The sequence below is a fragment of the Onychostruthus taczanowskii genome, unplaced genomic scaffold (genome assembly GCF_017590055.1).
Source record: "Onychostruthus taczanowskii isolate IOZ18803 unplaced genomic scaffold, ASM1759005v1 scaffold47, whole genome shotgun sequence".
Classification (NCBI taxonomy): Eukaryota; Metazoa; Chordata; class Aves; order Passeriformes; family Passeridae; genus Onychostruthus; species Onychostruthus taczanowskii.
The window spans coordinates 1,838,967-1,853,094 of NW_024502236.1; the positions used below are offsets into that span (position 1 = coordinate 1,838,967).

Consider the following 14,128-nt stretch of genomic DNA (forward strand, 5'->3'; position numbering starts at 1 on the left):
TTTTTATTAGTATTGTTGACCTTTGCTGGATACTTATTTACTGCATAAATGCGTATCTGTGCATTAATGTGCAGAAGTCATTGTTATGTTGTTTGTGTACTGTTTTTGAGATATGGACTTATTTCTTTTCCACTCACACATGAAGAAATAATGACAATATGGTATTTTTGTTACTTCTTACATTTACCTCACTTGCTGGCACCCTGAGTGCAATTGAATTTGTGTGAGTCTGTTCACACATTAATGCTTAATCCAGCCTTAGCAGTTAGAATAGAAATGGACAGAAAATTCTCTTAGAATTCAGTAGAGAAAGTAAGGTTGCACAGCTTAATGGACTGTGACAGAAAACTGGGACACATTAAAACAACGTACTCCGATGTGGAGACCTCGACTGAACTCACCTGTACCAAGTGATCTCAGGCGGAGGTGATCCAGTGGCTCTGCAGAACAAAGTTATTGCCTCTCCTCGATCTGCCGTGGCATTGAAGGATTTCTGTAGCAGAATGATTGCAGGTGGGACTGAAAAATAAAACATTATGTACAGTGAATGAAAAATAAAATATTTTAGGTGTTCCTGGAGAAATTTAAAATGCAGGATCCTTTGCTAATTTGGGAATTTAGGATTTAGGAATCAAGTTATCATTGTTAGTAGTATTTACTTTTCTTAAATACAGGATTTTTAATATTATCAAGAGATTTATAACATTTTTTTAATGGAATAAATTTTTGGAAGTCTTTTTCAGAAGTTCATCAATTTTCTTACACAACATTTTAAGATGACTGAAGTTACACCTAACATGTGTAAGACAATACACACATGAGACATAAAACTATGCCCTGATGTTAGACAGTGTTTCTAAAAGAGGGATCAGTATACAGGAGTCTTGATTATGCATATAAAATTCCTTTTACTGAGCTCCGGCATACTTCCCAGGCAGGAATATCACCAGCTTCCAAAGGGTTAATGTGATGCAATGGATGCACCAATGCAATGTGCACCCAATGGATGCAATCTATTTGCAATTCTAAGAATTTAATTTTGTTCTAATAGTGACAAATACTTTTTGTTCTTGATGGCATTAAGTTATTATTAAAAATAACATTTATAACATTAATAATAATGAAATAATAACATTTTAACGGTTATAAAATCATAACAGTTTGCAAAGAACCTCTATCCAACCAAAAACACAGCAATAATATTTGAGACAGAACAACTCACAGGCTGATATTTAACATATCTGTTTACATATCTTCTTCTATTAATTAACATGCAAATATGAAGTGTTCAAGGCCAGATTGGATGGAGGTCTGAGGTACTCGGTGCAGCACGTGTCCCTGCCCACGTCAGGTGCTTGAAACTAGATGGGTTTTTAAAGCCCCTCCAATCCAAACTATTCTATGAAACATACAAATATATAAAAACAATCCAAGCAGATGGGATGGAAGTTGATATGTGGAGAAGAATGAGCGCCACAGAAAATGAGAGGAAAGGGAAAAGATTAGAGCTTCACAAAATAGAGGTCAGCTAGCAGGAACATCCTGGGAGATGACACAGTGACTCAGTTATTCCTTTAATCTTTACTCTTTCCTAGTGAAAAGATGAAACAGGCAACCTCAATGAATTTGTTTTTAGTGTTCCATTGCACTCCACCAGATTTTTCTCACCCACTCTTGAAAACCAACTGTTGTGGCTCTCTACCAAATATTTCAGAAGCCTTTTCACTTCTGAATCTTAAATATATCAAATTAATATAAAATCATGTACCAGAATTATCAGTGATAAGTAATTGTGTGGTTTTATGTACTTTTCACACTTTTTAATGGTGTGTTTCATAGTGTTTCACAGATCACTTCTTTCCTATCTGAAATTGCATGGGCCATTACTCAGCACACAAAACCCCTCTGCTGTGCTATGGGAATTTATCCATCTCCAATAAAAAAACCCCTCACAACGCTACTTAGAAAGCTTTTAATGCATTTTAGCTATTTTGCAGTGCATTGTTATGTCTGGACCTTGAAAATAGCTGGGAACACAAGGAGATAATTCTTTGCTAGAAGTAGCAGGCTCTTCACTGTTCACCACTAAGCTGTGACCTGGTTCAGTGCATTACCTAAGCACTTCAATCTTCCAAGAGATACTGCAATGACGATGAAATGAAATATTATTTTCTCTTTAGAAAAGTAAAATTTTTGTTTGCTCATCATTTTTCAAGGAAAAAATCTGCTTTTATGCTTGTATGTACATAGGTTGGATCTAAAGTGTAAAGCTACAAGAGGAAAAGCAAAATGAAGGTATGCTGGCAAGTCTCTCTCATTTCATATTTAAAGTAGAGTGACAAAACTCAGTCTCGTATAACTGTGTAAATAGATCTCTTTTATTAACTCCAGTGAGATCAGGATGACTATTTAATTTATGGCACTTCTCAGATAGTAAAAAGTAAATCCAAGTAGTACATTTGGGAAAAATAATTTAAAAAGAAGAAAAAAATGAATAGAGAAAACCAAAGAGAGACAAAAGAACAAGTAAAAGAAACTTTTGGTTACAGGAGTTGAATTCTTTCATTCTCCTCTATATCAACTAATTGTAATCACAGAAAATCGTGGCATTCAGATCTCACTGTAAATACAACTAGAAAAGTAATGCTACAAAAATTTTAGTGTCGAAAGTAGAAAAGACACACAAACATTAAATTTCTAAGAGATAATCCAGCTGTCAATTTCTTACCCACTATCACCCTCCAAGGATTTCCATACATTAGAAATTACCTTGATATCAACATTTGTTCCAAGATTTAATTATTTTTGAGTAAATTTGCAAACTGTTCATAAGCAAGCTTTAATTTAAAAAAATGAACTACTATAATTAACACAGTATGCCAGATTTCATAAAGTACCCCTAAGTTCCTTTGTTACAGTTTATCCTGCTTTGAAGTCTTTACATACTTCTATCCTGGTTTAGTTGAAACCAGGACAATTTTTTCACTGGATTCAATGCTCCTTGTGGGTCCCTTCCAATTAACCTTATTCTGTGATTCCTATTATAGAAATTTTGTTAGCATAGATCTTACATATTGCTGTAGATTCTACAACGACTATAACAAGATGAGTAAATAAACAGTAAAGCTCTAAAGCTGAATAACTTTTATATACAAATAATTTCATGATAATATTTTCTTTTTTATTGCAATCTTAGATTATCCTCCAAAGTAAGCATTTCTTATTTCTCTTTTGGAAAAGGAGATGCAATGGAAATATGGCCATGTAGCTTTTGGTGGCCTACAGACTGATCCTTCTCCTCTTTTTTTTAGTTTTTTTTTTTTCTTTTTGTTTTTGAATCCAGTTCATTTAAAGACTTTTTTCACCAAAAAAAACAGTACAATTTTTTTTTTCTGCATTTTAATATTACTCTGAAAGCTTTTTTGGATCAAATTTTATCCCTTCAACTTTATGTAGGCAAACTTATTTATTACTATAAATGAAGCAGGAAATAGCTCTTATTTGATGTCACTCTACATGAATGACCATGTCATAATCACTTATTTGGCAGCTCCTTCTCCTCCCAGGACTGAAGTTTAGAGATGAGTGTGTTAACATTCTTGACTGGAGTCATAACAAATACATGAAGGATCAGATTTTTTTTTTTTGTTTTTGTAATTCAGCAAAAATGATGTGAAGTCAGATCATGGTTTGCAAACCAATGTTTTAGGTTAAATACAGCCTCTCTCAGCTCAACTGCATATAAATACCAGATAGAGATGAAAGGTAATCAGAAGGTGGATTCATATCCCTGTACATAAATAGAAGCAGAGGAAAATCTCATTTGGCATTTTAAATGCTACCAGATGCACTGTTGGAATGGTACATAACCAGGAGTCAAGGTAATGCAGCACCAGAATATAGCACCAAAACAATCTAGAGAATTCTGCCTCAGATGTTGCCGCTTGACAATGTGGACTAAGAAATACATGTGCCAGAATCTGCTCCTCCTGCTGAAAGTAGCTGTGACTTCATCTTACATAATGACTTGTGTAACCTGGGATTTACTGAGAAGGACCAGTCAAGAGCAAAGCATTTAAAGGTCTGAACCTAAGACACACTGTGGAAGAATTTCACTGAAAAGCTGACATTAAACAGACTGCAGAGATAAAAAATGCCCTTTATGAATGGTGTCCTTTCCAGGTGATATATAAAGAGATAGTTATTTTTCAACAGGTCAATGCAGAGTTTAAGAGAAGTTGAGTTAAATGCTCCATCTTGTCTCAATCAATTGATTTTCATTCTTAGAGGTTTATTATAAACTAATAAAACGTATAATGCAAATTTTCAGGTAACTCCTCACATATTTTATTCCTCAGAAAAATAAAATTTGAAAAAATCTGTAACAGACTGTTAATAAAATGTGTCTGTGAGCTCACAAAGTACATTGCACAGTGAAGATGAATAATTATAAAAAAATCAAGCATGTTTTTAAGAATAAATGACAAAACACTGGAAATAGCCTGAACTGAACTACTATAATCTGAAATTCAAGTCTTTAAATAATTATTGTTCTGTAAATGATAAATAATAATGATCCATGCTTTACATATTTATATTTACTGATATTATGAAATGTAATGAATTACATTTACACAGTATAGTATTTTTTTTCAATATTAAGGAATTTTCAATAGTTTCAATATTAATTTTTTCAATACTAAACAGATGTGACAATTATATTAACCAACTTAATAAAGGTTTTTTAGAAGATGATATATGTTGAAATCGGCCATAATAATCAAATAAAGCAAGAAGTCAATTCATCAACTTTACTCCTTACCATTCACAATAACAATTATGTCCCGAAAGTCAATTTCTCCTCTTGCTTCCACTCTTCCTTCACATCTGTAAACTCCTTCATCACTTTTATTGATCTTAAGAATTTGGAGATTATTGTTTGCTAATACTGCAAATCGATCTAGAAAGAAAATAAGAGATCAAATGGCATAAATCAAGTAAATCAAGACAACATGAGGAACACTAACTAAAATTAATAATATTTAAGTACTTTCTCTGTACAAGCAGAATACTCATTGACAAAACATTTGTACACTTCAAAAGAAAATGTAGGCTAAGAAATTTGCGGCTTCTTCATTCCGAAACACATTGAATTTCCTAGAATTCAATCTAGATTTTCCATCCATAATTTCCTACTTGCTCCAAGGAGTAATCAACTGTAAGCTAAATAACAATTTACTGCAAAATGAGTGGAATACTTGTGAGCATTTACACAGAATAACAAAAAGATTAAATGGAAAAAAAAAAGACTCAACAATTAAATTGAGCAAATTTAATAAAATAAAAAACACAATGCTGTTTCCCTCTCTATCTAGACTATCTGTCTTTGTGCCCATTCTACAGCCCAATGTTTAATGATTTTCAGCTTGCTTGCCCTCCTTCCCTCTTCCCGTTTCTTTCTTCCATTCACTCTTGGTCAATGATATATTTCAACACCCTCTAACACTTCACAGAAATCGCTACAAAGACATAACTCAAAAAAAGAAAGCACTCCATCTTCTGCAAAGGCCAGCATAAACAGAAATTCAGTAGACATTTTGAGGAGCTGAAGGACACTGTAAAATCTGGCTCTGAAAGAAAACCATGTACACACTTTTCTGCACATGCAGCAGCAAAATTATAATCTTCAAAAATAAACTGGACCTGAATTTAATTTTTCCTCTCCTTTCTCTCTGAACTAGTGTATTAGGTTTATGTGTTGATCTGTTGGCCTCAAGGATCAGACAAATTCAGCCTGAACTGCAACCCAGAGAAAGGATCCACACTGGAAATGTTACAGACTGACCACAGGCCCCATTCCCAATCTCCCTGCATTCCTTGGGGTGGGCAAGGTAGAGGAGTCAGCAATGAAAGAGTAAAGTTTGGGAAAAAGGAGAGGCAAGATATTGCTTTAATTTTGTCTTTGTGTTTCACCTTTTAATACTATTTAACTTGCAATGAATTTAATTAATTTTCCCCTCCGTCAAACCCATTTTGCTAATGCCAGTGAGTGTTCTCCCTGTCTTAATCTCAACACACTTTTTGTCTCATTTTCTCACATAATCTTGTCTTTAGTTTTTTTGGTAAGACTTTGGGGGGGATACAGAAGTGGCTTCTTTGAGAAGCTTCTAGAAGTTTCACCCATGTCCTAGACAGCCATTGCCTACAGGCTCTAAGAAGGACCTGCCCCTGGCCAAATCAATCAGCAGCTCTGGGATAACTGATGCAAGAAAGGGAAAATTAATGTGCCACAGCAATTGCAGCCAGGGGAGGAGAGAGAGACATGAGCAAAACCATCCTGCAGACACACAGGTCAGTGAAGATGGAGGAAGAGGAGGTGTCAGAGCAGATTCCCTGTCAGGCCATGGTGCACACCATAGAGAGACAGCTGTGCTCCTGCAGGCCATCAGGTCCTCAAGGGAGCAGAGATCCCCCTGTAGCCCCTGGATGGCCTGGTCAGACCAGATGATGCCTGAAAGAGACTGTGACCCTGTGGGAAATCTGTGCTGGAGCAGGCTCCTTGTCAGGACCTGTGAACCCATGGAGAGAGGAAGCTGTGCCAAAGCGGGTTTTGTGCCAGGACTGGGGAACCCATGCTGGAGTGGCTCTTGAAGAACTGCAGGCTGTTGGAAGGATTGCTGAAGTTCATGGAGGTGGCCCCACGCTGGAGCAGGGGAAGAGTATGAATAGTCCTCCCCTGAGGAGGAAGGAGCAGCAGGAGACAATGTTTGGAGTCATGTTAGCCTGAGAATAAAGAAGATGTGGGGGAAAGGTGCAATTTAAGACTATATTTCTAACTATCTTAATCTGATTATGTTGGTAATTATATTTTCCTCGAGTCAAATCTGTTTTGCCCATGATGATGGCAATTGGCAAGTGATTTCTCCACGTCCTTTTCTTGATCCATCACTCCCCCTGAAATAAGCAGGGACATCTTCAACTAGACCAGGCTGCTCAGAGCCCTGTCCAGCCTGGCCTTGAACACTTCCGGGCATGTGACAACCACAGCTTCTCTGGGCTACCTGTGCCAGTGTATCACCACCTTCATCAAAAATGTTTTCTTAATATCTAAATAAAATCATCCATCTTTTAACTTAAAACCATTACCCCTTGTCCTAGCAACAGGCCCTTTTAAAAGTTTTTATCTGGAAATTCAACCCTTACAACAACCTTATAGGGCACAGTTTGATGGCTATTTTTTGTTTTGTTTACACAGTCTCTGCATTTTTCAAGGATGAAATGGTCTGAGCTAAGAGTAGTTCACCATGGGTTAACCCCAAGAAATGTCACAAGTGAAAGGTGAAAAACTTTCTCGAGCCTTTTATTATATTCTCTCTCTTCTCTCCAGTTTCAGAGGAGGTGATTGAGCAGCTTTGGTAACAGCTGGTATCCAGCCACGGTGAACCTCTTGAGGAGGGTGAGAGAAAGGCTGGGTGGGTGCCCGGCAGCTCACCAAGGAAAACCCACCAAAACGAATCAATATTAATGCACTCCTCTGAGGAGAATGCCTTCCTGCAATTCACTGAATGTGGGTTTTGAAGAACATGAAACCCTGTTATTCAGGAATTTTTCTTGCTCTATTTTGCACCTTTCGATGTTGGAGGATGATGAGATTTAGCAGCTTCCATTTTTAACTAGCACACAAATTACTTCTGTACTAGTTGCAAGAATTCTACCATAAAATGAAGAGAGAAATGAAAAAAAAAGAAAATCATGCTTCACCTGGTAGAAGTTTACAGGACATTAACATCATCAACACATTTATGCTAATTATGTCTGGTTTGTTAAAGTCATGCTTGAATGCAGTTCATACATTACCACATACAAAATATATCTTTTCCTGTTCTGCTCCTACACAATTACCTACACAGAACCATGCCTCCAAATGTTTTGAAATGGGGAGATCCAGCCCTTCTTTAAACTTTTAAGCATTGGTAAGCCTGTTTTGGTTCCTTTATTTTTTTTTTTTTTTTTTTACCATAGAGACAGACAATGTGTGAGATGAACAGGGGGGCTGGAGGTGATCTCCATTTTTGTAAAACACTGAAAAAATGAGGGTTCACTTAGTATCAGGAAACAAAAACTAAATGTTGGCTGGATAACTTTACAACTTTCATTGTAGAAAAATGGATACAGCAGTAGACATTCCCATGAGTATACCAGAAGTTCACTGTGCCATGGATATCTTGATAAAATTGTGCCCTTTACTAAACAGATTTGATTTGGCGAATCAGGAAGTAACTGGGAATTACACTACTCCAGATCATCACTGCTTTGTCTGGACTCAACCCCCTCAACTTCAAAGGTCTGATTTAGAAGAACAGTCAGTTGCATGACCTCCCCCTTCAGTCATATCACATGTTAAGTGATGTAGCTGACAAGAACGGCTTATGTCTTTTCAGTGCCATTCAACCCAATCTGGAGGAATTTTTGGCTCAGTTCGCAAATTTTGCTGTGTATGTACCAGGTTTTGAGCCAGAATGTCCAATAAAATAACTGTCTAATAGTAGGACATTACTAAAGAGCTGTTGAATAAAATATCGAAAAAATGTTGAAGACCAAGACTTTTATTAAACATTTTTCTCATAAAACTGGCCATTCTTTTGTAATATCTTCTAAACACAAAATAAACACAGCATGCTAACTATCTTAAAGCAAGCAATCACCTTTGCACGTTAGTTAATACAAACGTATTTTAATGTTAGTTAATAAATGTATTTTATTGGCCTACATGGGCTCTGCAGGGCAATGACACCAAATCTCCAGTACTGCAATTAGAACTGGACAAGCTACTGATTTGAAGTGGAAAAGAAATATCAGAGACTATGCTACCCTGAGGAAGCAGCAGGACTGTATTGCCACAGCCTGCCCAATATGATCTAGAGGGCAAATCTGGCTCATTAGAGGCCTGCCTTAAGTCATCTTTCAGAATAAGAGAGAATTTGATCATCCACTGTAGATTTTGAAACTGGAATTATAGTATAAAACAGAGTAATTTTTATTTTACTAGACATGAAAAAAATTCTTAACTGTAAGACAGTGGGCATGCTGTTTTTCACCTCTATTGTAAACCCATATAAACAAAACCCACAAAGCTTACGGTGTCCTATTTTTATGTGATTTAAAACTGCTACCTCCCAGACAGAACTGGAATTGTATTTGGGTGCTGTTCTAGATGAGAACATAAGGAAAGTATTCTACTATTTAAAACTTGTTTCTATCATTGTACCTTTTAGCACTGTGAAAGAAAATGGTTAAAAAAATAGAAGTTTATGCATTAAATTTTTAAAAACTCCATTTTCAAAGTGCATGATTTTGAAGGAGAAAGGAAATGTTGCTTCATCTGCTTTCCTAACCCTACAGGTTGATTGAAAAGTAAAATGGTGATAAAAACTTTGAGAGAGATCTTTGAAGAAGTTCTACTTTTTCAAGCTCTATCATCCTCAAATGACTTTTTCCTAGATTGCTAATTCTTGTTTTATTTTCAGTGTTCTTATTTTTGAAATTTTTTTATGTTCAATTATATATATAGATATAAATAAATTGCAACTATTTTCTTCTAAGTGTAGAAGTTTGCTGTTTCCTTTTAGTCTCCATGTCTAGATGACAGAAGAAATAAGATATGCTAAATAAGAAAGAAGTTTAATCAAAACTTTCTTTCCCAATGGAGAGGAACCAAAGACTGTGTCCAGAAATATCAACCAAGCTTTTTTTTCCACTCCCCTAATAACTGTTCCACATTTGCTTATTTGACTTCATAAAGCCCCTAACAAAATTTTAATTTTAATTTTGAAATAAAAATAAAAATTAATTTTAAAAGAAAAAGAATTTTAAATATGTACTGCTACCCTGAGTTTCATTAAATGCAAAGAGAAAAACTGATGGGAAGTTAGAAAAGCTGATTAATTAACAATGTTAGTTCCATTTCCAGAAAATGTAAAAAAGTCCTCTTTTGGCAAAGATGACTATTGAGAGAAAACTGAAAAAAAATAATTCAAAGTTTTTGTAGGTGTAAGTAAAAAAATACTATTTGGCTAAGTAATTGCCTCTCTAGAGACTTAAAACTTGCATGTGAGGAAGGTGAGATTTGTCTAAATCCAAGCTTTATCAGTCCAGCCTCAGCAGATTACTTATATCCCAGTTAGTTGTAACTCAGAGGGCATCTTACCCTTATACAAGCAAACTCTCACAAAAATGCAAAATGCCTCTCCACCTGGAATTCTCTGAGCAACTGTGCAAGTATCCCAAAGTCAGGGCTGTGTAGGGCCAGTATCACAGCTTGGTCTGCAGTGAAGTTCATCTCTGTGTGTTTTAAACATGTTCAACTCCTACAGAAAAGATGTAGCAGGAAGTGATCCTGTGAGGGAGCTCCCAGCAGTCTTTTGTGCATTTGGACACTCATGTTACACCTAGGCAAAATTCCCAATTGGAAAAAAAGACACATGGGGAAAACCATTGTATGCAGATTCCCTGCAGATCACAGAACCTAGTAAAATTACATTCAAGCTGACGGGCTAATCAAAATCCCCCGCTAAAATCCACCACAAAGTCCACTAGAACTTTAAAAAGACCTTTTTTTAAATAATGTTTTAATATTAATTGGAATGTATAACTTAAAGAGTTACCAAAATACTAACTGTCAGCAATAGTTGTGACTTCCTCATTTCGATACAACCAGCTGACAACGGGAGCAGGTGAACTTGTAACACGGCAAACAACTTCTGCATCTTCCCCCTGCCTGAACTCTTGTGGAGATACTATGTCCCGAAAAGTGAGCTTTTCTGAAGAGAAAAAAAAAAAAGAAAACAGAATACAGTAAGAGTCTTACACTTAACATAGCATTAAAATGATATGCAGTAGCAATTAAGACAAACACCACTATTAAATTTTCTTATTGTGATAACACAGAATTATTTCCATAACACAATTTTCCACATAAGACTCAAATCATCCTGGACTCTGCCTGTAAAAATTACTTTACAATCCTTTCGTATTCTGCAAAATTTTGTTTATGTACATTCTTCAGGTTTTATAACCATATTTTCATTGTTTTCAATGTTCCAAAACACAGTTTTTAAACTCTAGGTCCTAGAATTTTATATATTCACATTGATAGTTTACTTACTCTCTTATGGATTTTTTTCCTCATTATTCTGTTATTGAATTAAAACCTCATGTTTTTATTCTATTCAATCTTCCATAAAAACCATTAAAATTTGGAAAATTCTCACGGGAGAAGTGGAATTTTTGATTCACTGTGAAAAACAGCAGCTGAGTAAAATACAACATTAACAAGTCAATGAGAAACTATTAGGTCTATTATGACTATTAGGTCATAAGAAATTGTATCATTTTTAGGAACTAACAAGATTGTTTTAGGTCTGCTGAGGCTTTTAATTTTTCCAAGCTCAAATAACCAAATGATATTTGATTTTCCACATGTGTGAAATAAGTCCAGTATTTTTAGAAGTCCAAGATGCTACTAATCCTTGATCTCATATTAAGATCTACTACAGTTGACCAACACACACAGAAAAAAAAAAAAAAAAAAAAAAAAAAAAAAGGAAGAATTCTTGCACACAGAATAAACAAACCAATCTATGCTCTCTTAGGTCAAAGATGGCAAATTACATTTCAGAGTAAACTTTGGGGAGCTTATGACAGAGATGCAGCTTCATCTCTGCTTTTTTGTATTGATATGAGTGCAGGCTCAAATAACCCACACACTTCCCACAGCAGAGGGTGAACAGTTGTTGTTATGCCTTTCATACATTTTTGTGTGAAGTCAGAAGTAAACCTCTCACAGACATCTGAGAGTCCTAAAAACCAGATCCTAAGACTATCAACAAGTAATCCTCCTTTCTTCTTACATCACAAATATGAATAAGGAAATTTTACGTGTCTGTTCCCACAAACCTTAATATTACTTGTGTAGGTTTGCAGGTTTGTCTGACCTCAGAATTATTAAAATTAACACATGCAAATGCTTCTAAAGTTTTCTACTTTTCTCAGCATTCTGCAAATGGAGTAACTGACAGTTTTATGCATACAAATGAATTCCTGAAAATTGAAATCCTTTGACTTGTGAGATTTCAAGCCCCATGTAATCACTTCTAACTGCTGCCACCCTTTTATCGGTTGTTTTACCAGAAGATTTTTTTTTAATCTTCTTTTTTTAATCTGTCTTTTGTTGTCTGAGTTATCTGTACCTCTCGGAAGCAGTGCTTTACCATTCTACTTTGTAGTTTTTGTCTCACTGTAATTCCTTCACATTTAAAAAAACTGTTCTCCAATGAACTTAGGTCCTAACTCAGCTGATGGGCTGCTGGCATATGCCCCATCTTTCACCAACAAAGAACTTGCCTTTCATCTTCACTGTGCTTGTTTAATGCACAGGTTTTAGGTATTTTTGATCTAAAGAATGTGATACAATGTAGCTATTCAACACTGAGAAAAAAGGTACTCAAATCTCTCAGTAAATCTCATACTACAAAAGAATGCATTTATTTTTGAAATATACTCCTCAAGTCGTTGCTTGCAATTGAAATCCATTTTGGTTACTTATCACACTGAGCTTCAATGGCTTATGTCAAAACTCATTCATAAGGCCAAGAATAGGAAAAGACAGAGATTAAAATAACAATTCAGTAAAAAATCCACTTTTTAAATGTCATATATTTCACTTCCTGCACTTTTATCTATGCACATATTTGTAATATTTCATAATTTTTAAACTATACACACACTTGTAATACAAATTATACTGATGTATTTTTTTTCCTCCTATTTTCTAATTTCTTTGAGGGGCAGACAGTGCCCCCTCATTAGATGGCATTATAAAATATAGGAGGAAAGCAATCTACAATACTTATAAGTGGCCCTCCAATTAATTCAAATCTTTGTCATAATGTCGACTTACTAAACTGCATGAGATGCAATTATTTGGAAGATAAAGGTCAGAGCTCGGGATGATATTTTGAGAGGCTTTACTTTCTCTGTGCTAGTGTACTTTAAAACACAGTATTTTATTTGTTAACTGATAGTATTTTACTTACGATAAATCTCCAAAACTACAGTAGCTTCTTGAGTTTGTCCTTTAGCATCTGTTGCTTGACAGCGGTATATACCAGCATCTTCGATGTTTGCGTTGTAAATAGTAAGGCGTGAGCGGACGCCTTCCTTCTGAACAACCACCCTCTGACCAGAAACTATCTTCTCTCCTTGTGGGTTGTACCAATCTATGTTCTCAGGCTCACCAATGGCTACAAACAAAACCAAAACCAACACAAATTTAGACATTTAGAAGGACATAGTGAAATGTGTATGCCTACTCAATGCACAGTCTATGCAGCGTCAGGAATTTAAACTGAATTCAGGAAGAATTTTTCCATGGAAAGGGTTGTCAAGCACTGGCCCAGGAAGATGGTGGAATGACCCTGGAGGTGTTCAAGGGATGACTGGATATGACACTCAGTGCCGAGCTCTAGTTAACAACATGGTGATCAGTCAAAACTTAGACTTACAGTCTTGGAGGTCTTTTCCACCTAAGTGATTCTGTGATTCTGCAATGTCAGCTAATTGCAAAATTGTGCGAATTGTAAGAAAGACAAGTAGCACAAAACTGCATGAAGATGTACAATCTTTGAGACAGGGTAAATAGCAGCTAAAGGATCTCAAGAGGGAGAAAAAAACACAGGCAAGTATAAAGTCTTATAGGAAAGAAACAGGCTGTCAGTGACTGGATCAACAGGTCAAGCCATCAGGTAATTGCACTGTCAGTGTAGTCAGGCCATGTGCCACTGTCAGTGGAAGATCTCAACTCAGCACCACGAAGGATCCGTATCAATCAGCTGCAAATGCAAATTCTTATCCTCCTGACTCATTACTGCCTCACCAGAAAAAAAATCTCCTTGGCTATCCCATTAGGTTGGAGAGGATTTAATTCCTTATTTAAAATAAGTGACAATATTTTAACTACAAAAGCATCCTGACAGATATAAACTACCTGTACTGATATAGAGAATTCAAACTGATTCCGTGTGTGAAATGAAGAGATCCTAGACTGAAAATGTGAGCCAGTGAAGTCCTA

General features: G+C 35.7%; 1 protein-coding gene across 1 annotated transcript in view; it reads right to left on the minus strand.

Annotated features, from left to right (window-relative positions):
* The window catches only part of NCAM2 (neural cell adhesion molecule 2), a 271,811-nt gene that overhangs the window by 117,572 nt on the left and 140,111 nt on the right, over window positions 1–14,128 (minus strand). The window contains exons 3-6 of the mRNA XM_041414781.1: window positions 13,095–13,301; window positions 10,677–10,820; window positions 4,823–4,960; window positions 402–519 (exon numbers count right to left, since the gene is read on the minus strand). Of these exons, the coding sequence (XP_041270715.1) occupies window positions 402–519; window positions 4,823–4,960; window positions 10,677–10,820; window positions 13,095–13,301 (607 nt within the window). The remainder of the gene's footprint in view (window positions 1–401; window positions 520–4,822; window positions 4,961–10,676; window positions 10,821–13,094; window positions 13,302–14,128) is intronic.